Source organism: Dromiciops gliroides, chromosome 3 (genome assembly GCF_019393635.1).
Source record: "Dromiciops gliroides isolate mDroGli1 chromosome 3, mDroGli1.pri, whole genome shotgun sequence".
Classification (NCBI taxonomy): domain Eukaryota; kingdom Metazoa; phylum Chordata; class Mammalia; order Microbiotheria; family Microbiotheriidae; genus Dromiciops; species Dromiciops gliroides.
Window position 1 is genome coordinate 42,341,391 of NC_057863.1, and position 21,462 is coordinate 42,362,852.

The following is a 21,462-nucleotide window of genomic DNA, read 5'->3' on the forward strand; positions in this document are numbered from 1 at the left end:
TAGATATATGCGCAAAGCCATTTAAGTTCTCAATTCCAGGAGGTCTGTTGACTGATGTAGCATTGTATCCACACCTACCTAGAGTTCTACAATTGATGAAATCACAGGTATCTTCAAAATAAAATGAATATACATCCTTCAGATTGTTAGTTGGATAATTGTGGTCATTTGCTCATCTTCCAAGTATAATGTTTAAGCTTTCTGAAAATGTTAAGTCCACAGGAATTTATTTTTTAAATAAAAACAGAGGTCTGGTGTAGACATGACTTTTAAAGATTGTCCATGGGGCCTCACAACTGACTTCCATGTGATAACAGTATTTCAGAGGCTCTGTCCTTTCCAAAGAGGAGGAATCTTTGGATTGCCTCTTGTTCATTAATCTTCTGACTGCTGGTGAATTGGCAAGGAAGCAAGGGTTAGTTTGGCTCATGAACTTAGAACTAGTAATAAATAATTTGTTCGTGTTGCTGATAAACTTACAAAAGTGACATTTTAATAAGTGTTGTCCTTGTTTTCTCATTAAAGGAAAAGTTATTGGGAAAAATGGCAAGGTGATTCAAGAGATTGTGGACAAATCTGGAGTAGTTAGGGTGAGAATTGAAGGAGACAATGAAAATAAACTACCAAGAGAAGATGTAAGTTAATTTTTAAGCCTTTCCTTTTTTGTAACTTTCATGTGTTTCTCCTAATTAATGTTTTGGTGTATAATTTAAAAAATTTTCCATTCTAGCTGGTTACATATGTTGTTTTTCAATAAATATCCTATTCTTGGTCTCTATAATAAAGCCTTCAAGGTATTGCTTAAATTGAACAGTGATGAAACTTGAGGAGATGTTAGAATATTTTAGGGATTGCCTATGTAATAAGAGTGGTGGGCTGTATAATTTGGTGTTTTAGGTTTGGAGATCTAAGTCTGTCTATTGACGTGAATTTTTTATTTTCTTAAAATGTCGTAAGAGAGATCTTAGATTTTGTGAACCTGTCAATAAAAATGCTTTATTGGTAAAGTAACAGATAGCTCAGCATAGTCCTGTTTTTCTGCTGTTAGATGAACTTTTTGACCTTGAGCCAAAGGCATTTACTTGCCTCTCTGAATCTCACTTGGGAATATTTTTCTGCCCTGTTTTACTTTGAAATTTGCTTTTGCATGGTGTTTTTTTGCTTTTCACTACCTTTTTTTTCTTCCTTCAATAATATACATAAATATTCCCTAATGTTGTCATCAGTTTTCTGTTTTTCTCCTATACTTTCCCTTGGAGACCTCCCGTACTCCTGTGGCTTCATCTCTCTTTTCTACATAGTTTATTGTCCTAAGTTTTCATTTATCCCCAGACATCTATCCTATATTTCCAATTGCTTCTGCTATCAGTATATTCCTAACATTTTAAACACAGCTTTATTCCCCAAACACCTCCCTGCTTCCCCCAGTTGTCTGTTGATGCCAGTCTTTTAGTGACTGACTAAAATATATGATTCTATCATTGACTGCTCTTTCTCCTTCAGACCCCCTTTACACCAGTCACCAAACTTACATTGACTCTGCTTTGGGAGTGAACCTTTCAGGAACCCAGTGACATCCTTGCTGCTTTTCCTTCATCCAGTTTATTCTTCCTCCTGTCCACTCTGGACTCTCTCATTGGATAAAGTACAGGCTCCTTAGCCTGATCATCAAGTCCCTCCTGACTCCAACTTCTGTCTGACTTCCCCTCAAACTGGAGTTAAGTCAAACAGACATAGCTCCACTTGTATTGTGTACTTTCCACTTCACAAGCACACTAACCTCACATGTCTCCAGCTTCCTCCTGGCTCTCCCACCATGTGTCCCAAGTGCCTGCACAGTCCTACTCTGTTTAGTGAACCTTCCTCTCCTGACTCCTACAGCTGTTGTCTTTTCTGTTGTTCTCCAGTTAAACAGTGATATACCTAATGACACTGCTCATGTAACTGGATTGAATTATTATTTACATCTTGTGTTTTACCTGATCATGTCTTATCTCCTCAACTAGATTATAAGCTCCCTGCAGACAGTGAGTGTATTTGCCCTTTTTTAAATATAAAAGCACGAAGTGCAGTACCTATCATATTGTTGTATAAATAGTGATTGGCTACTGGTGAGTTAAATTGCTCAATCATTACCTCTATAATTCTCTTTAGATGAATGTTATTTGAGCCTTTATAGGATTTAGGCAACTATTTTAGTTCTCAGATTGTTATAAACTAAAGATGACATTTTTAAAAGGTGGCTATTAAAACATCCATAATATTTTGTAATTCTGCCATTATTGGAGGATACTGCAGGTTACCTTTTACCTTTTAAATTAGATCAGTTAGATCAAAAGGTTCAGTAACAAAGTGGCAGTTTCTTTACCCCATCCATTCAACAAATGGGCGGGCAGAGGCATCTACCAATATGCTGAACTAATTTATTCTTTTATTTCTCTCTTCCACCTCCCTGGAGCATCTGTATATCTAGTGGTCTAAATTTGCATTATTGGGTCCTTCTAGGTTTTTTAATTGGAGAAAGGTAGGAAATATCTTTACTGCACTCATTGTATACAGAATGACAGTGTCATTTTGAGCTGGTCCAGAGTGGAGGACTCTAACTCATTACAGCCAAATGGGTTGATCACTTTTCATGGAGGCCAGGGGAGAGATGCTTGTTGTTTGCATGAATTGTTGCTGTTGGAGAAATAGGGAAGAGTTTTTCAACTTTTAAGTTCCATTCATTATAATAGATGGCATTAAAACTTCTGAGAATTGAATCAAATGGGACGGCAAGAGTTGTACTTTAAGCGGGGAAAACAACTCGTGTTCTTACTCTTTGGACACTAAAATACTGTTTTAAGAAGCTCAAGGAGGAACTAAGCATTTTATGTGCTTTAGATTCTTTACAATACTTTGTTTATATTTGTTGTCATCAATTACATGAAAACAGGTGAATATGTTTCAAATTTTATTTGACTAATACTATGTCCAGCTTCACTTTAGAATTTTTATAATGAAGATTCTTTTTGCCTTTCCACGCACTTCCTTCATCCCCTCTCTTTCCAGGGAATGGTTCCATTTGTATTTGTTGGCACTAAAGAAAGCATTGGAAATGTGCAAGTTCTTCTTGAATATCATATTGCTTACCTAAAGGTAGGTATTCTAAATAGAAATCTAGATTTTATTTTGCTGAGAATGTGACAGGTTGAATGTTCTCTATTTCATGTTAAATAGAAATTCAGCTCCTAATTAAGAATTTTATTTGAGAAATCACCAACTCTCTTGACAGTAATTGTATATGATGGGATGTTTTTAGAGTTGATATGTAAAAAGTATGATATAAAGAACACAAATAATCTCATGTAATTCAGTACTTTTCTCTTGAACATTTACCTGCTCTTATTCCTAATCTTGGTTTTTTGACTCCATACTTTTATAGGATGTTTATTTCAAGGCTTTTGAACCCTTATTTTGCTATCAGGCACTTTGTATAGAGTAGCTCTGGGGCACTTGGAAGTTTTGGAATCCTTGTGCCTTCAGTCTAAATTTGCTTTCCTGCTTAAAGGAGAAGTTAGTCCTGCTAAACTGAGAGAACAAGGGAAAAGAACAATCTTAGTTTCTATATTCTAATCTTTGTATTAGCTATCAGCACATCCTGTGCTCCTTTTCTCTATACAACAGAAAGCATTAAAAATAATGTCTATCTTTAGTGTACAAAATACATAGATACAGATGCTTCTGAGACTAGATGCTTTTGTGCTCTCCTCAGAGAAAAGCTCTCCCACCTCTATTACTCAAGGTGACATTGCTTGAAAATTTCTGTTAAATTCCTTATATCTTTGTTCAGGTCAGCTTGGTTATTAACACATAACCTGAGGAACTTAGTAGTAGAATATCTATTTTTTAAAAGATTTAAATATGACTTAAGGTTTTTAGTCTGACTTTTAAATAGTCTCATTACACGTAAATCATTTAATCTAATCACTATGTTCAAAAGTGCTGTAAAGATATTCTGAGATGTTTTATTAGAAGTCCATTCTTGATAACGGGAGTTTGAATGTCAGTAGTTTTTAGAAGTATCGGTATTATTTTTTCATTAAATAACAGTCCTTAGTAGCTGATCCAATCCATTATAGCATGGATAAGATTGAGTGTTTTTTGATGGCTGAATATATTGTTCTCTTAGGATGGTTCAGAATAGAATAAATGTGCAGGCTCTGAAAGGTGACTTATAAGGCTCCATCTTTTTATTACAGGAAGTAGAGCAGCTACGAATGGAGAGACTTCAAATTGACGAGCAGCTCCGGCAGATCGGTATGGGTTTCAGACCCTCTTCCACCAGAGGGCCTGAAAAAGAGAAAGGCTATGCCACTGATGAGAGTACCGTTTCTTCTGTACAAGGTTCTAGGTCTTATAGTGGAAGAGGCAGAGGTCGTCGCGGCCCCAATTATACGTCTGGTTATGGTAAAAATCACGATTATATTTATTGATGTAATGCAGTCTTGTTTTTTGGGATAGATGTACATGTTGCATATTTTGTGAAACTTAAATTTTGAATATTTGGCAGGAAATCCTAATATTCCCTTCTTTAAGCCTAAATTTTCATATTCAGTTATTTGCCATTTGATCTTAAAAGTAGAATGAATAAGGGCAGCTAGGTGGCGCAGTGGCTAGAGCACCAGCCCTGGAGTCAGGAGTACCTGAGTTCAAATCCGGCCTCAGACACTTAACACTTAAACTAGCTGTGTGACTCGGGGCAAGTCACTTAATCCCAATTGCCTCACTAAAAAAAAATAAATAAATAAAATTAAAAAATTTTTTAAATGTAGAATGAATATGAACAACTAACTTGAATCAATAACTGATGATAATAATAAGCAAAAGGCTGTTGGAAGAAATGAATAGTGCAAATATCAGGATTTCTATGAGATAGCCATCTGCTCTGTGGATTAATTGCTTGTGTAGACATTGTTTAGGCTGAAGTATATTACTGTATGGGCTTACCTTATCTATTACTGTTGGAACTGTGGTCAGCTGAAGCCTGTAAGATCTCTGACCCTCACACAAAGATCTCTTGTGCCTGGAGCTTATGGGGATTCCAAGCAGTAGAGTTTTGGGGGTTTGGGTGGTGATTTCTGGTTCTGCCCTTTATGATCACTACTGATGTCACTCATCCCCTCCCTTTTCTTTCTACTTTGTTATGTTACCTCATCTACATTTATGGATTATGGGCTGAAAGGCTTTTCCAGTCAGTGCTCTCTTGTTGTGCATGTCTAGCTAACTAAGCACTAGATACAGATCCTCTCCATGCCTTTTCTGTTTAGGAGCCAGAAAGTTTCTTCTGTTTATCATCAAGTTCTCCTTTGTACAAGATACTTGAAAGTGTTACCTAAAAGGCAGGGTTTGTTTTTTGGTTTTCTTTTGTTTGGTTGGTTGGTTGTTTGGTTGGTTGGTTTTTTGGCAGGACAGTGAGGGTTACATGACTTGCCCAGGGTCACACAACCAGTAAGTGTTAAGTGTCTGAGTTCAGATTTGAACTCAGGTCCTTTATGTACTGTGCCACCTAGCTGCCCCCTAGGAGGCAGGTTTTTACTGAGTTTTTATTGTTAAAATTTAGGTTTTAAAGGTAATTTAGCTCACTTATCTTTTATTTGTTTTAGAAATTAAGATTTGTAGCACACATTTCAGGTGGATTTGAGGTGGTTATAGGAATAAATAATGCAAAATAGTTAATTATGACAATTAAAAATAAAGCCATGTAAAGGAAACTCTCCTTAAGGAAATAGGATTAATAAAGCTTAGGCATCTTTGATTACTGTATTGGTGCACTGAATTAGCTTTTGATTTTCCTGTTCACTTTGGCAAAAAGAACACTGATTTTTTTTTTTAAGAACACCAATTTTTGTAGCTGTTTTCTGAAAAAAGAAAATTAAAGGAACTATCTATAGAGAGACTGTTTCCAAAGACTAAATTCAAACAGAAATTTGTCCTCTAGATCCTTTTTTCTACTAAGAGACATGGGATAATAAAGAAAAGTATTTTAATACTCTTGCACAAAAAAAATATGCAGGCATTGTTCCTCTTTTCAGTACTTTTATTGACCATCTGTTCAATTATGACGCAAAATCTGTTGTCACAAATGACTTGATCCTCTCTTCTCCCTGCCTCATGTGGCCCCCCCCCAGTTACATTATTTGACAAATCAGGAACCATGCCATTACATAAACAATAATTACTGAACATTTATTATTTTGTGATAAAAGATGTATTAACACTAATGAGTTAATTTCCTTGGACTGTTTTATTGTATTTTGGGTCCAGCCAGTGTCCTTGTCATATGTTGCTATTTGGTGAAACGTTTTGTCTACTATCTGTTTTAAACCTGAGGCATAAATTGAAAAATAGAAGGCATGGTTATATTATGATTTAAGGGTGTTTTTTTCCCCCAGTTTTCTTGCCCATTTTATTACTGAAATCTAAACAATTTCAAAGTGAACCCCAGTCTTGTACATAGATCACCGAAATTGGAACCTCATCTGGTTGAGCCTCAGCCTCAAGTATCTCCCCTCCTTGCCCAGCTGACCACAACACTCCCTAGTGCAGAGTCCACACAGGTCTTAGTCAAATCAAAATGTAATTTGGAAATCTTGTACAAAATCAGAGTTAAGTTGGGGGCAGCTATGTGACAGAGTGGATCAAGCACCCGCCCTGGATTCAGGAGGACCTGAGTTCAAATACAGCCTCAGACACTTGACACTCACTGTGTGACTGTGAGCAAGTCACTTAACCCTCATTCTTCTCCCCCCCCCTCCCCCCCAAAAAAGTAAAGTCAACAGGCAACCTGCAGGGATCCTTGGGCACAGTTGAGGGGCCTCTTTATTTGTTGGGTGGCTAATAAATATTACTCCCAACTGATTCCTACTTGCCTTTCCAGGGGGGTTGTTCCTCACTATCATTTATACCCACTATCTACGTCCCGATCAAATAATCTTGCTTTTGCCCCTCCTTGTATACAGGGAGCCAACCCTTCTCCATCCATGTTAATGCCCAGATGCTTCTGTCCTTCTCCATCTCCCCATGGGCCTTGAGTGCACTCCATTCCACCTTTACCTATTCAGCTTCTCAGTAGCCTTTAGAGGAGCTACCTTAGGCATGAAACCATGCTAATTTTCTCCCCCAACCTCTAGTGCCTCTCCATTATTAAAAAATATCTGTCTCTTTCTCTCACACACTCTTTATTCATATGTATATGTTGGCCATCATCTATTAAAGAATAAAAATGCTGCGATACAGAGAAAGATTTTGCCAGTATTAACAAAAGCATGTAATTTGGGGAAATGACTACAACTAGAAAGTTTTGGGGATTATTCAGTAGGTGGCACTCTTACATCTGAATCACTTCTGGAACAATTCATAACTCCATCATGGCCGGTTGTTACTTTTGCATTGAATTTAGTCTATAAAATCTATTTGCGAGTGTGCCTATTATAAAGCATACATTTCTACAACCGTTACTCTTAGGGAAGGGTTTTTTAAAAACTTGTATTTTCTGGTTCTCTTTCCCTCCTCCTCTACCAGAATTTTAAAATATGGGCAGGTAAACCTTGTTAAATAAATAAATATATATATACATATAAATACACACACACTAAAAACAACTTTTAAAACTTCAAAAAAATACTACTGTTTTTCTGATCATTATTGTGGTAGAGTGTTTTTGGATTAATAATGTGAAAGCAAAATTACGTGTTACTCACATTTTGTTGTTTCTTGTGGCTGCACTCCTTCCTTTGAATTTTGAAATCATAATTTTAACAGAAATTAGAATATTTGAAAAATGTTTTGGTTCATTTATATAATAGGCCTTCTTGCAACTCCTCCCCTCCTCAGACTATGCTTTGTGCCAAAGATTTTTATAAAAGCAAGTTCAGACAGCTAAGACATTGATCAGATTTGACTATATATATGTCCTTATGTCTTCATACTCTCCTCCAAGGTTTTTCCCTCCCCCACACTTGTCACAATATCAAATTTTGGTCATTATAATTTCATAGCATTTGTCTAATTTTAGAGTTAATTGATGCAAACATCAATACTCTGCTTATCCTACCTGAGAAAAGGCTTTAAAATATCTGAAAACAAAAGTTGTTAGCCTGTTTTAAATTTGGAGGCACAATCTTCCTATTTGGGAATTTTTTAAAATGAGAGGAGGAATTTGAAGTGGCAATAGAGACACAATGATGAGGATCAAACCTATGATGAGAATTTTAAGTGTAGTTAAAACGATAGGGCTTTGCAGTTAGCTTAACTGGCTGAATGAACGTTTAAGTTTGTTTTGGCTTCCTCCCAACTAGTACACTGTCCTCTAGTCCTAGGCCTAAGTCCTTGTGTACCCAGTCTCTACCTCCCACTATAGTTTTATGTTTTCCACAAACAGCCTTTTGAAAATTACCACTGTTGCCTCTTCTGTGGCCTGCTTTTCCTTTGTCCCCCCTGTGACTTAAAGGCTTTTCTGAGGGTGATTCCCTCTGCTGTGATCCCCACAGTTGTGGGGATGTATATATATATCCCTTACATTCCACTACAAACATCACTCTTGGTTGGAAGACTTTTTTCTGAACTCCTTTCAGAACTGGGTAGATTCCCCTCATGTTGTTGATCTTAACTAAAAGCAGTGGATGCAGCAGAGAAAAATGGCTTGATTAAAATGCATTCAAAGCTACCTTTATATACTGTATGGTAATAATGTTCTGTTACCTCTGCCAACCACATAGCCTGATGGTAAAAGTTCTCAGGTTATATAGCTGTTTACTTCACAGTTGGGAATCAAGAATATTTTGCGACTTTGAGGTCCATACCACTCATTCCCAGAGAGGTAAAACTATTCATCTTAGTTGAGTATAATCACCTGGTTTTTCTTTTAGTGTGCTTAGAACTTGTCACCTTCTCTTTGTGTGTCACTACTGAGTTGTAGTTGTGCACTACTCAAAACACCGAACAGCTTCTGGGGTGGGGGGGTGGCAGTTAGTATTACGAATTCTCTTAACAAAGATGAGGTAGGGAAGGAGATTTTCTTGGATCTTTACTGAAGCTATTAGAATGGTTAAACCTTTAAATAATGGATACATAATTGAGAGTAGTTGCTAAGCAACTTCATTATTTACAAGTTGTCCATTCTTGTGTGGCTGGAGAGGCTTAGGGTTATTCTAAGAAAATGCCTGGAAAATATACACAGCTCATAGAGACTCATTAACCTTTTGTGTACTGTGGCCCATTTTAAATAGTTTATCTGGCACTTTGTAGTTTAGAGCATAAGCAGTTTTGAAGATGCAGAGATATTCATATCCTCATGGAGCCTGTGGTCTATTTTAGGGGACAGGATTTCTAGCGCAAAAAATAAACCCAAATTGTCAGAGGGAGTAGTACATATTTATATGCTAACTTTCCTATTGTATATAGTATATACTTTAGGACTGGTGGACAGTGGTGGGCTGGGGGCAAGTGCAACTAGGTGTGAACTATAAAGAATGGGTAAGATTTGAATACAAAGGAGGACAGGGTATTCTTTGTAAGGGTGAGAACTTTGGGGAAAGCCATGGGCATAGAAAATGAGGACATCATGTAGAAAACATTAAAATCTGACAGAAATCCTAAATGTCATTTTTATAAAAGACTCTAAATAGCCTTTGACAGCAAATTGAATTTTGACCTACCAGGTTTCTATAGTTCCATTCAGTTGTACTATACTTTGGTACTGTGTGTGCATGATTTCAGATCACAAGTCAATTCTCATTGTTACAAACTCATAGAAGATAGCCATCAATTGCCATAATTTCAGCTTAATATTTCCAGAGTTTTTATATATAAAACTTAAATGATTATTATTTAGTTTCCAGTACATAACATCTTCATGAAGATCCAGATCTATCAATAAAATTCTCAAATCTTATGTTCTGGTCATGTGGCTCTTTGTGTACATCATGACTGTTGCTTTCATACTTGCCACCCCCAAAATGTAAGTTTCAAAAAATGCATGCTGATGGTGGCTTCCTAATTAGGCAGAATTTAGTGCTTTTTCAGAAGGTTGGGCAGTTAACTTCATTATAATTTGCTTAGTGATAGCTATTGACATCTAAGCAAATAGTGATGTGTTGGTTTGATCCAATTAAATTAGTTTATGTTCTTTTTTTACTTCAGGCACAAACTCCGAACTATCTAATCCCTCCGAAACAGAGTCCGAGCGTAAAGACGAGCTGAGTGATTGGTCACTGGCCGGAGAAGATGACCGAGAGAGCAGACACCAGCGGGACAGCCGGAGACGCCCTGGAGGGAGAGGCCGAAGTGTTTCAGGGGGTCGGGGGCGTGGAGGGCCCCGTGGTGGAAAGTCATCAATTAGCTCCGGTAATACACTGTTTTGTTATGATCATTTCTCTTGCTACGCAAGCCTGACACTTTTTATTTGCTGTTTAAAAGCTGTAAGTGGACAAAGTGAGAGCTACACAGGGCAAGGGATGCCCACAGATCACCTACTTAGCAGAATAGTACATGTACCAGCTTGATTAAGTAGTATAAGTGACACTTCAGCTTTTTTTATGTTGGAAGTATGTGAACCAGAAAAGTGAAGTTATGGTTTAATGATTTACATATTGCATACATGAATCAGAACATACTCTTATGTGTCTGGTTTGAATGGAGGCCAATAGGCCTCTGTTTTAAATTTTTCATTATATTGTGTGCTTTTATCACAAGGACATAGATACCAATTCACAGTTTATTAAAAAGATGATAATTCAGGACCATTGAGAGCAGTTAATACTTGAGCCCCTAGTCCCTGTTACCTTCTATGAATGGCTTTAGAGGTATCCTTTGGCTACTCAGTATTATATTGGTATGCTCCCAGTTACTATAAGAAAATTAATCTGGTGGTGGTTATTGTTGGAACCTTGGATTATTTATCTTTAGTTTGCTGGGGTATATGATTGTGGTGATCCCAAGAGACAGCATCACATGAATTCTCTATTAGGAAGGACCTAGATTTGAATCTCAGCCTTAAAGCTGAATGACCCAGTCACTTAACTCCCGAGCTTCTGCCTTTTCTCATCCCCGAAATGGGAGTGGTAACAATAGAGTAGCAATTTTATAGGGTTGCACAGCAATCCTTAATTGTAGGAAAGTTGCTTTGAAAACGTAAAAGGGCCATAGAGAGGATAGTTCAATTACTTATCAGTGTTTTCTTCACTGGTCACAGTTACAATGATTGTTGTAGTTTAACAATTACAACAGCAGTAAACTTTTCCTGGGTTATCTAATCACTAGTGAATTTATTAAAGCTTTAGCCTTCTTTCTGTTTTTGTGTGGAGTTGTTGCCATTATTTCTGTTTAGAGTGACATCACTGTGGCTATTGCATGGAAGTACAGTTAGTTGTTGATGACTACTCAAAAGTAGACCATTAAAAACCAGTGCAGCTGGGGCAGCTAGGTGGCGCAGTGGATAAATCAGTGGTGCTGGATTCAGGAGGACCTGAGTTCAAATGCAGACTCAGACACTTGACACTTACTAGCTGTGTGACCCTGGGCAAGTCACTTAACCCTCATTGCCCTGTGGCCCCCCCCCCCAAAAAAAAAAACCAACAAAAACAAAAACCAGTGCAGCCATTAGCCTGTAATCAGCTATAGAAAAAGTTCTTTCAGTAACACAGTGGTGTATTAAGTGAACTTTAGAGAAAGGATGGAATTAATATTTAGATGTTTCAGGTTATAAACCTTAGAATTTTGTATTAAAAAGCACCTTTGTGTAAACTTTTTTCATCTTTTTATTATCAAATACTTAATCTTTGGTGAAATTAGTGACATAGCAAATAAAAGTCCTAACTGGGGCATCCTTTTTTTCTTCAAACAAATGTAGTGCTTAAAGATCCGGACAGCAATCCTTACAGCCTGCTTGACAACACAGAGTCTGACCAGACTGCAGACACTGATGCCAGTGAGTCCCACCACAGCACTAACCGCCGCCGGCGGTCTCGTAGACGGAGGACTGATGATGATGCTGTCCTCATGGACGGAATGACAGAGTCAGACACTGCTTCTGTTAATGAAAATGGTCTAGGTATGTAAACACTTAGGTACATATATCATTCATCTGTGAAGTTTTAAGTGGGATTTACAGGGTGAATTTCAGTTGAGAACTCATTCTAAGCAGTATTGGTAACTTGTGTCTGACGTAAGGAAGACCTGTGTGACTAGTTCTCAACCTTTAAAGCCTGTTTTGTAGCCAAAATACCATGGCTTTGTCAGTGTGGGTGGGATGACTTGAGCTCTGATCAGGGCTGGAAGTACTAAAGTAATATGAGACACCCCTGCCTTCATTGCCCTGATAGGATACCTTCCCCAGACACCACCCCAAGTCAGAGAACAAAACCTCGGAATGGGAACTTTAGTTCGTATATTTCTGTCAATGCTTCACCTGAGGAGGTGTATCAATCTCCATATTTGCAGGTGTGCTTGTCCTTGCCCGTAATCCCCTGGATGACATGGCCTTAACCTCAAAAGTCTGAGGAATGTATGTGATTCTTAAATGTTGTACATCCCATAATCTGTAGATTATATTCCTCTTATCTCTGTAGAATGTTTGATATAGCAGTGTATTTATAAAAGTACTGTCTATTGTTTATCATTGGTGTTTGTTTAAACAATTTCTCTTTCCCCCTTAAATCTTTGAAGGAAAGACTTTTTATTGTCAGAATAGTTCATGGTAAACTTTGCAATTGCAGATGATAGTGAAAAAAAACCCCAGCGACGCAATCGTAGCCGCAGGCGTCGCTTCAGGGGTCAGGCAGAAGATAGACAGCCAGGTAACTTGAGTGTGGACCTGTTGATAACATCAGGTCACAAGCATGAAAAAATGTCATGTCTGCTTTTAAAAAAATATCTATTTTCTACTTAACTGTGCACACATGTGTGCATATACATTGAAGATTTGCATTGCATACATTGTTGACTCAACTAATAAGACACAATAAGTGTTTAATAACCTGTCTAATTGAACTAATATTTTGTCTTGTTCTCCTCCGTGTCCCAGCCCTATACAAATAAATTTTATAAGAAGAATATCTCACCCTCCCCACTCCATCTCCCTTTCCCTCCAATTTTGGCATAATTGTCAGACTCTTCACATTTGAGATGGAAGGAAGTCTGCTCTGGTACCCAGGAGTGTGTTCTAGATTGTGATTGAGATGGACTGACGTGTGAGCAGCTTGCATGGTGGTGCCTGTTTATTGGACCTGGATCCAACACCTCATTTTTATGGGCCATTATGATGATTTTTTTTAACCAAATATGAAGTGTCCCTTTTTTCTAACAAGGCAAATGCATGTTCTGTTATTATGGTGTGTGTGATTCCCTTCCTTTATACTTACTAACCTTTTTAAAAATAATAATAACTTAACCTTATTTAAAGACTGCTAACTTAGTTTAAAAGAAATGATCATGATTTGTACTTTAAAGGAAATTATTTGCTCTGTCTGTTGTTTTGAGCACATTTCTATTTCTTATGTTCAGAGAAATCACATGTATGGTTCCAGTGAAGAAATTGTGTAAGCCAGAAATAAACCCTTTTAAATTGAGCAATTTTTGAATGTTTTTCATAACACAACCTTTCGTGGTTCTCTCCAAATAAAATCTGAAGATGCCAGTACCCTTAGTATTCTAAATATTGTGGACATAAAAAAATTTATGGCAAAAGGAGTCAAGCTTTTAAAACTAGTTGAAACGTCCGCAAAAGGACCTAATACTGTTCACGAAATCACCAGTTTTATGTGGAATATAGTCTTTTTGATCCCTTTAATTTTGTGATACAGTTGGGTTTTGGTAGATTACAGGGCATTGGACACTACACTCCTACAGCAAATCCTTTTTAACAGTCACAGGGTATTCCAAGTTCCTCCATTCTTCTATAGCTGTTCCCAAATTTGGAAAGACAATTAAAAGCACATTTCCACCCCACCCCCATTTACTTTCAGTCTATGCTCATTGGTCTCCGTGCTTTGTTATCTGCCCTGCCCTTTGGTCCAGGCAGGGCCTGCCCTCATTCATCCTCTGGGCCCCAGCTCACTCACAGACTCCTCCTGGGAATGGAGGAAAAATGAAAGGAGGGGAGCTGGGGGACCTGAACTCCACTCACAGAATGCAACATCCCTGCTAGTTCAAGTTCAGTAAATCAGTACACATCCATTGGCATTGACCTTTCTAACAGACATTTTATTATTTCAAAGTATTCGAGAAATGTTTTGCAAGAGCCAGCTTGGGATAGTAGATTGAATCAGTCTGTCATCCTGGACAGATGTATTGGCTGTGTGACCCTAGGCTGTTCTCATCATCTGTCAGTGACTTAGGCAGTCTTAGGAGTCTGAAGTTTCAAAGAATTCCCTGTCTTCATCTTCTTTAACTCACCAAATCACAAGTCCATTTAAAAAATAAAATAAGAATGACATTGCAGTTTGCATCCCTCATTTACAGTAAAATGGAACCATTTTCCCCCACCTCACTCACAATTCCCTATCTCATCAGCCTTCAGCATGGATTTTAAATTAGGGAAAAGGTTGAATAAGGAATAGGTCTTATCCCAAAGGCCTTTCCAAATTGTCTCGACCAAACAGATTATTGGAAGAAAATACAAATAACTATTTAAGCTTCTTTAGCTGTTTTTGAGAAGACTCAGTACAGTATACTTAGCTTCTTAGCACTTGCTTCTTCCCTGTCTTGAATGGTTAATAGAAAAGCGCCTGGCTTTTTATCTAACTGATCTAACATCAGTCACGTTTGCCCTTTGGAGGGGAAAATATTCTAAAAATTTCCTGTTCAACCTAGTAATGTCAGAGCAGCTGTTCCTTATTTATGCCTAAGAATGAAGCCACTATGAAAATTCCTAAACCTACTAGTTTGACCCAGAAGCATGGTTAAAATAATGCTGAGAACCATTAAAAAATGGATGCTGCAATTGTAGAGATGCGTGTGTAAGTGCATGCACTCTCTCATGTTCTCATGAATGGACACACACAGCCCTAAGTCTCCTTTTCAGTTGTACTGAGGTGAGCACATTTGCAGTGAAAAAGCCCAGGGTGCTTTCAAAATAGAAATTTTTATTTTGAAAGTATTTGTGAGCAAAAAGGCTGTGGGGTCTAAAGTCCAAGTCCTGGACCTTTTAATTTGTAATTCCTATTTAAGAACTTGGAACAAATGACAAAACACCAATATAAGTAATTTTTAAAATACTTGAAATTAGCCAATTAAAATTTGTAAATTGCATTGAAGCAGTCACAATGAACCCTTGGGGAAAATGAACTATTTGGGGAAATTTTCCTTGAAATTGGGAAACATTTTTTCAATTAGTGTTGTAAAGATAGGCATTGTGGCATAGTTTATAGGGGCAGCTGATAGATCAGAAGACTTGGAGTTTTTACTTCTAACACATAACTCTGTAACTGGAGATGCCACCTAATCTCTTCCTTGAGTTTAAATTAGAGAGGGTACAAATTGCCAATCAGTTACAGAAGTGGAGGTAGATTTTGCCCTAGGCATTCCCTACAGTGATGAATTCATACTTCTAGACATCCCCAACACCCCACCCCAAATAGATCATCCCCCTCAGGACAGATGTCTATTAACCTGAGATTATTTGACACATGCCCCCACATTTAATAGCTTTCAAAAGGATTATACCTTTATAAATTTTGTGCAGCTTTAGTTTTCATTTTTCATATATAATTGAGGCTCCCCCCTTCACCCTCCCACCCCCCCCCCCCAGATTTATACAGCTATCATAAATACATACTTTTGGGGCAGTTAGCTGGTGCAGTGGATCGAACACTGGCCTTGGATTCAAGAGGACCTGAGTTCAAATTTGGCCTCAGACACTTGACACTTACTAGCTGTGTGACCCTGGATAAATCACTTAACCCTCATTGCCCTGCAAAAAAAAAAAAACCCAAAACAAAAAAATAAAACAAAATAAATACATACTTTTCATGTTTCCTATACACACAGCATATGCACAATCCCCTTTGGGATTAGTGTTATGCCTTGATGTCAACAGTCAAAGATAGTAAATATTTGCCTATGGAGTTACCTCAGTTATTTTTGTTATATCAGAGCATCTTGGTAATTCTAGGCTACCCTCTGTCCACATAACCAAGGTGACCTTCATGGTCTTCAGAGTTTCAGGTTTGCTCCACGTGAGGTCACTTAGTCCCATCACCCCCAAGCCAGCTACAAGTGTCAGGGTCAGAAGAGTGACTCCAGGATTCCCTTTTGTACCTTCCTTTCTCATCAAGGATGTGTCCTTTGCCCAGTGTTGGCCTGTTTATGAGCATGTTGCTCTGCAACTGCTTGGTAGTTTCATAATTCCCCATGATGCTTTTCATTGGTGTTCCTCTATTTCCTGATTTGGATGCAATATGTTGGTATTAAATGGTAATATATACATGCAAATGTTGTTTCATTTGTGCTTTTTAAAAAGCCATTTTTTAAAAACTTGCATATCTGTGACAGTTTGCGTTTTCTGATTAAATATCTCCACTTACGAGAATATTGTTCCTGCATCATTATTTTTTGACAAGTGTAAATTTGCAAAACATTGTGCAGGATTTAACTATGTAATTTATTCCTTAAAGTTGAATGGAGGTTTTCAGCTTTTAAAAATGTCTGATTTTTTAAATTCATCAATTAGTATTCATAGAAATTTGTTCTTTTGATTTTGCTGTAGGGTGTAGGAGGTGAATTATTAGTTTATTAATTTTTGTATTCTGCTCAACAGTTGAAATTAGTGGGGGAAGTCCAAAGAGAGGTTGACAATTTCTACTGCTTTCACATGCTTATGTCAACTATTTTTCTTTCACTGTGGATCTGAGGTTGTACAGATAGGGTTTTGTGCCACAGTCCTCAGTCCGTCAGCAGCAGCAAAACCACCATGGCTGAGTGCTTGGCAAAGAATGACTTGCCCACATTCTCTTCCACTCACCAGCTACGAGATAATATAGATAACAATTTCACACTCCATTAATGTTGGCATGATATGATCCGTTATATTTAACTGTAGAGAAATGGGAAACCTATTATTAGTCCTCCTTCGGGAGTGGGACTGCCCTTTAAATCCAGAACATTTTGGAATGTTCTGTTCTGTTTCAGTACCTGTAATTTTTTTCTCTCATCTCTAACAGTCACAGTTGCAGATTATATATCCAGAGCTGAGTCTCAGAGCAGACAAAGAAACTTGCCAAGGGAAACTTTGACTAAAAACAAGAAAGAAATGGTAAGCAGAATTAAATCTGTGGCCCCACCCACCCCCTTTCCTCTGTAATTCCCATTGTGTGCTACCTACAAATGATAAGCATTGCTGTGCACCTATTATGTGCTGCGCACTGAGAAAATCCAAATGTGATAAAATTTGTGCCCTCGTGAAGCTTACATTAATAATTTCAAGCATATATAACTTCCTTTCCCTTAGGAGAGGATTCTTTGCTAATGTGCTTGATGCCAGGTAACTAATCATTTATTAGGTGTAGATTAGAAAAAGTACAATAAATTATATTGAAGCACTGTGTTTGTCATCGACTTTAAGGCTGATTTAATATAGCACTCTCAGTTACCCCCCCAAAAAAAAGCTTAGGAATAAAGCATCCCACCCTTAATTTGGGAAATAAGCTCAAAGAGGAGAGGAGGCAGTGTAGTGGAGTAGGAGAGCACTGAACGATCCTATTCAGGAGCATGAGCTTCATGGCTCAATTCATGCATCACTAATTAATGGTCTTACTTAGGACAAGTGACTTGATCTCTTTGGGCCTCAGTTTCCACATTTGTGAGGGCATTGGACTTAGGTCATCTCTAAATTCCCTTCCAGCTTGAATAATCTATGCTTCAAATTATTTCCATGCAACTCCTTCTTAAATAATGAATCTTAGGAATCTTGAAATCTTAGGTTTCAGATCTTAAATACATGTGTACCCTGCATTAAGCAAATTTGAACAGAGTTTGGATTTACAAAACAGATGAAAGAGAGGAAGATTATGCACTTAACAAAAGGTGATTCCTTTTAACAGTGAGTTCCTTACCATATACATTGTGATATAACTCTTCTTAATCATAGAGAATTGGGGTCTTGAAGAATGTTCTGTGGATATGAGTTATGGACACTTAATTTCCAATCTTGTGAAAGATTAAAATGCCTTCACACCCGTGTGGCACTGAAGTTTCATTGGACCATTGAGGCTTTGAGCAAGTGTGTCTGCCCTGGTGGTCAGGCCCCTCTGGGCCTGAGCTGGGCAGAGAGGGGTTCTTCCATGCTGGCCTCCTGAGTGATGAGGTGGTCCCAGTGTCTACCTAGGTTACACAGGCTGTGAGAAAGTGATGTAAATCACAAGCACTTGAGGAACAGCACCTTGTTTGGACAGCCAAGAGGTGTTCTTGGTTTCTTGGTTTTCATCATTAAGCTTGATGCTAGGTGGGGACAGGAAAGAAAAGCTCTTCATGCTTTTCCTAGTGACTAGGGTGTTTTCATGTAGCTTTTTTCCTCCTCAGCCCTAGATTACAATTATAACAAAGTTGAAAAAGTTGTCTCCCTTTGGCAGGCAAAAGACGTGATTGAAGAGCATGCGCCTTCAGAGAAGGCGGTCAACGGTCCCACGAGTGCATCTGGCGATGAAGCATCCAAACTGCAGCATGGCCCTGAGGAAGAGAAGTCGGGCGTCTTGAAAGAAGAGGAGAATTCTCCCGAGGAAGCTGCTGTGCTCAACGGCGTGTCATAAACTGAAGTTGCTAGTTTACAGTTCTTTTACATTACATTTTACAATAGTGCTCGTACAGCTTGCCAAAGATAGGATATGGATCGCCAGTCTTGACACCGCACTTTCAGTTCCTCCATTTGGAATACAGAAAGGGGAGGGATCCTGAAGAAATCATATGTTAAAACATTCTTTGACACCTACTGTGTTATAAATATATCATCAGATGTGCCTTGAGATAGTATATGTAACATTAAAAAGAATTGCTGGCTATAGGAAATGTTATTTTGTTTTCGAAATATGGCAGAGATGGGGGGAGGGGGGATCCCTAACGTAATATTCTTTATGAAAGCATTAGCTGCTTTTGTTACATTTTTAATAATATGCAACCACTTCTTCACCTGAGGAAAACTAGAACGAAATGCAGTCTAAAATATTTTGCACTGAATTGTAATTTCTCCATTAGTTTAGTCTGGAAACTGGTCTGTTTTAATACATGTTTTTTAAATGCTGTATGTAGAGGAAAAGCTGCAGACCACTGGAATACATTTGTTAACTTCTCAAACTGCAGGGACACTGGGTGATATTGGCAGTGACTGTTCTACATTGAGGCTTTGTTTGGTTTATTTATTAAACTGTACAGTATTTAAAAATCAAACATAGCTTTAGTTAAAACACTAAACTGAATTAGTCATGTCCATTCAGACATAACCTGAACTACTGAAAAGATCAATTTCCAGAAGGTTTATTCTGTATAAAACTACATATGTTAGTCCTTAGTAGAGTATTTTTATTTTTGTTTTGGTTGTTTGATGTGCAATATGTTTTTGTATGCAGGTAGTAAAAAATAAACTTTGATCTTCCATTTGCTGGATTTTAACTTTTACTTTCTACCCCAGTTGTTCAAAAATCAAAAGATACTGATAGGCCTAGAGAAGTTTCCCATTTGCTAATCATAAAAAACTAATTTCTAAATTCGATATAAAATATAATGCCTTTTATACAATTATGGATGCGAATTACAAATTTAGATTTCCAGTTGAATTTTTAAATGTATCTTTAAATGCCCTGAAGACACCTATATAATTTGTACCATGAAAAGTTGAGTTGAAAATTTTGTTCTAACGAGCAAATTTGAAGGTTTGAGTATGAAAAATCCATAAGGACACTCTATTTCTATTGCAATTGTGACTGTCTCCTCCCTCGCACTGTTCCCTTCCAGTCCCAGAAAATAATTTACATTGGTGAAATTATTTTTAAAGTAGCATTGCAATCCAGCAAATTCATTTTGCAGACCTAATGGAAGAAACCTTATTTTCATTTCCTTTAGGTTAAATTGGAAAATTGTTCATTTGTGTTAGGCTGGTCCTGATTTGGGTCACTTCCTGTGGTCCTTCTTCCCGCCCTCTGCCCCCCTCCCCCCCAAAAAGTTTCATATTGGGATAAAGAAATTTCGTTTTTTAGGAAGTATATGAAATATATCTCGAAGCATAAAGTTGTATTTGATGTGTAACAGGTGAAGCAGTTATTTTTGAGGTAGCAGTTGATTGGGAGATGACCCATCTGCAAATCAATAGCTTAATCATCGTTTTTTTTTTTTTCTTCACCACCCTATATTAGGAAGATAAGCAGCTTGCCCAGTAGACATTTGAATGCCTTTGCAGTGATTTCTTCATATGAATGTTTGAATTACTATCTCTTAAGTTAGAAATTTTCTTAGAGTAAGTTAATCAGACTTCTGAGCATCTTTGAGACCTTACTGAACTTTGTACTTAACTGGCCCATATTTTTCTATTACGAAAAAAACTTGTGACTAATTTTTCAATTTCCAAATATCTTACTTTTAGATTAAATTAGTCTAAAAGACATAAAAATTTTTCTACTCCTTAAGCCACTTTGATTACCTTTCTAAAACCTTGTCAGAAAATGCACTTGTGAAATGGGTCTTCCTTTTTGTCTTGGAATTTGTTAGAGTTTTATTGAGGCAGTTTCCCAGGTTCATGGCCAACCCTTGTGTATTTAAGGGTTGCCCACATAACGTAGCTGCAAAGGTGCAAACAACCCTGGCAGTCAAACTAGGGCTTGACCTCTGGCTTTACTACTTACTGTGGTTAGACTGGTCAAGTCACTTTCTCTAGTCTTTTTTCCTGGCATGTAACATGTAGCCTCTGGTATGTGGTTTGCACCTTTTTGATCATGCTTTGAAAATATGAAGTGTTTTTTTTAATGCCTTATGACTGCTTAAAACTGGGCTTTTAAAACTTCAATTACTTATGTAAAGCCAAAACTACAAACTTGGTTCAAAAAAAAAAACCCTAATTAAAAATGGTTGAGGGAAGCCTGGGACACTTGATACTTACTAGCTGTGTGACCCTGGGCAAGTCACTTAACCCCCATTGCCCCACAAAAAAAACCCAAACAAACAAACAAACAAAAAAAATGGTTGAGGGGGCAGCTAGGTTGCGCAGGAGGAAATCTGAACACTGACACTTGACACTTACTAGCTGTGTGACCCAGGGCAAGTCACTTAACCCTCATTGCCCTGCAAAAAAAAAAAAAAATTAATGGTTGAGATTTTCTTAACAAAAACAGTTGATGAGTAAGTTGGGTTATTGCCATCCAATACTGATTACAAAGACTATGCTTGATCTTGGTTGGGTGGGGAGTAGGGAGAGAAGGTTCTTCACTATTATGGATAAAAGGA

The 21,462-nt window shown here is 37.6% G+C and overlaps 1 protein-coding gene across 4 annotated transcripts in view; it reads left to right on the forward strand.

Moving 5' to 3' along the window:
• FXR1 (FMR1 autosomal homolog 1) overlaps window positions 1-19,632 on the forward strand; it is a 57,410-nt gene extending 37,778 nt beyond the window's left edge. Inside the window, exons 10-18 of one of the 4 annotated variants that reach the window (XM_043990975.1) lie at window positions 526-635; window positions 3,052-3,138; window positions 4,242-4,299; window positions 4,387-4,449; window positions 10,183-10,386; window positions 11,891-12,091; window positions 12,756-12,836; window positions 17,199-17,290; window positions 18,606-19,632. In XM_043990975.1, coding sequence (XP_043846910.1) covers window positions 526-635; window positions 3,052-3,138; window positions 4,242-4,299; window positions 4,387-4,449; window positions 10,183-10,386; window positions 11,891-12,091; window positions 12,756-12,836; window positions 17,199-17,290; window positions 18,606-18,782 — 1,073 coding nt within the window. In that variant the 3' untranslated portion in view covers window positions 18,783-19,632. Of the gene's footprint in view, window positions 1-525; window positions 636-3,051; window positions 3,139-4,241; window positions 4,450-10,182; window positions 10,387-11,890; window positions 12,092-12,755; window positions 12,837-17,198; window positions 17,291-18,605 lie in introns of all 4 variants that reach the window. The other 3 variants (XM_043990973.1, XM_043990976.1, XM_043990974.1) reach the window with 3 other exon arrangements.
• Window positions 19,633-21,462: the final 1,830 nt, after the last annotated feature.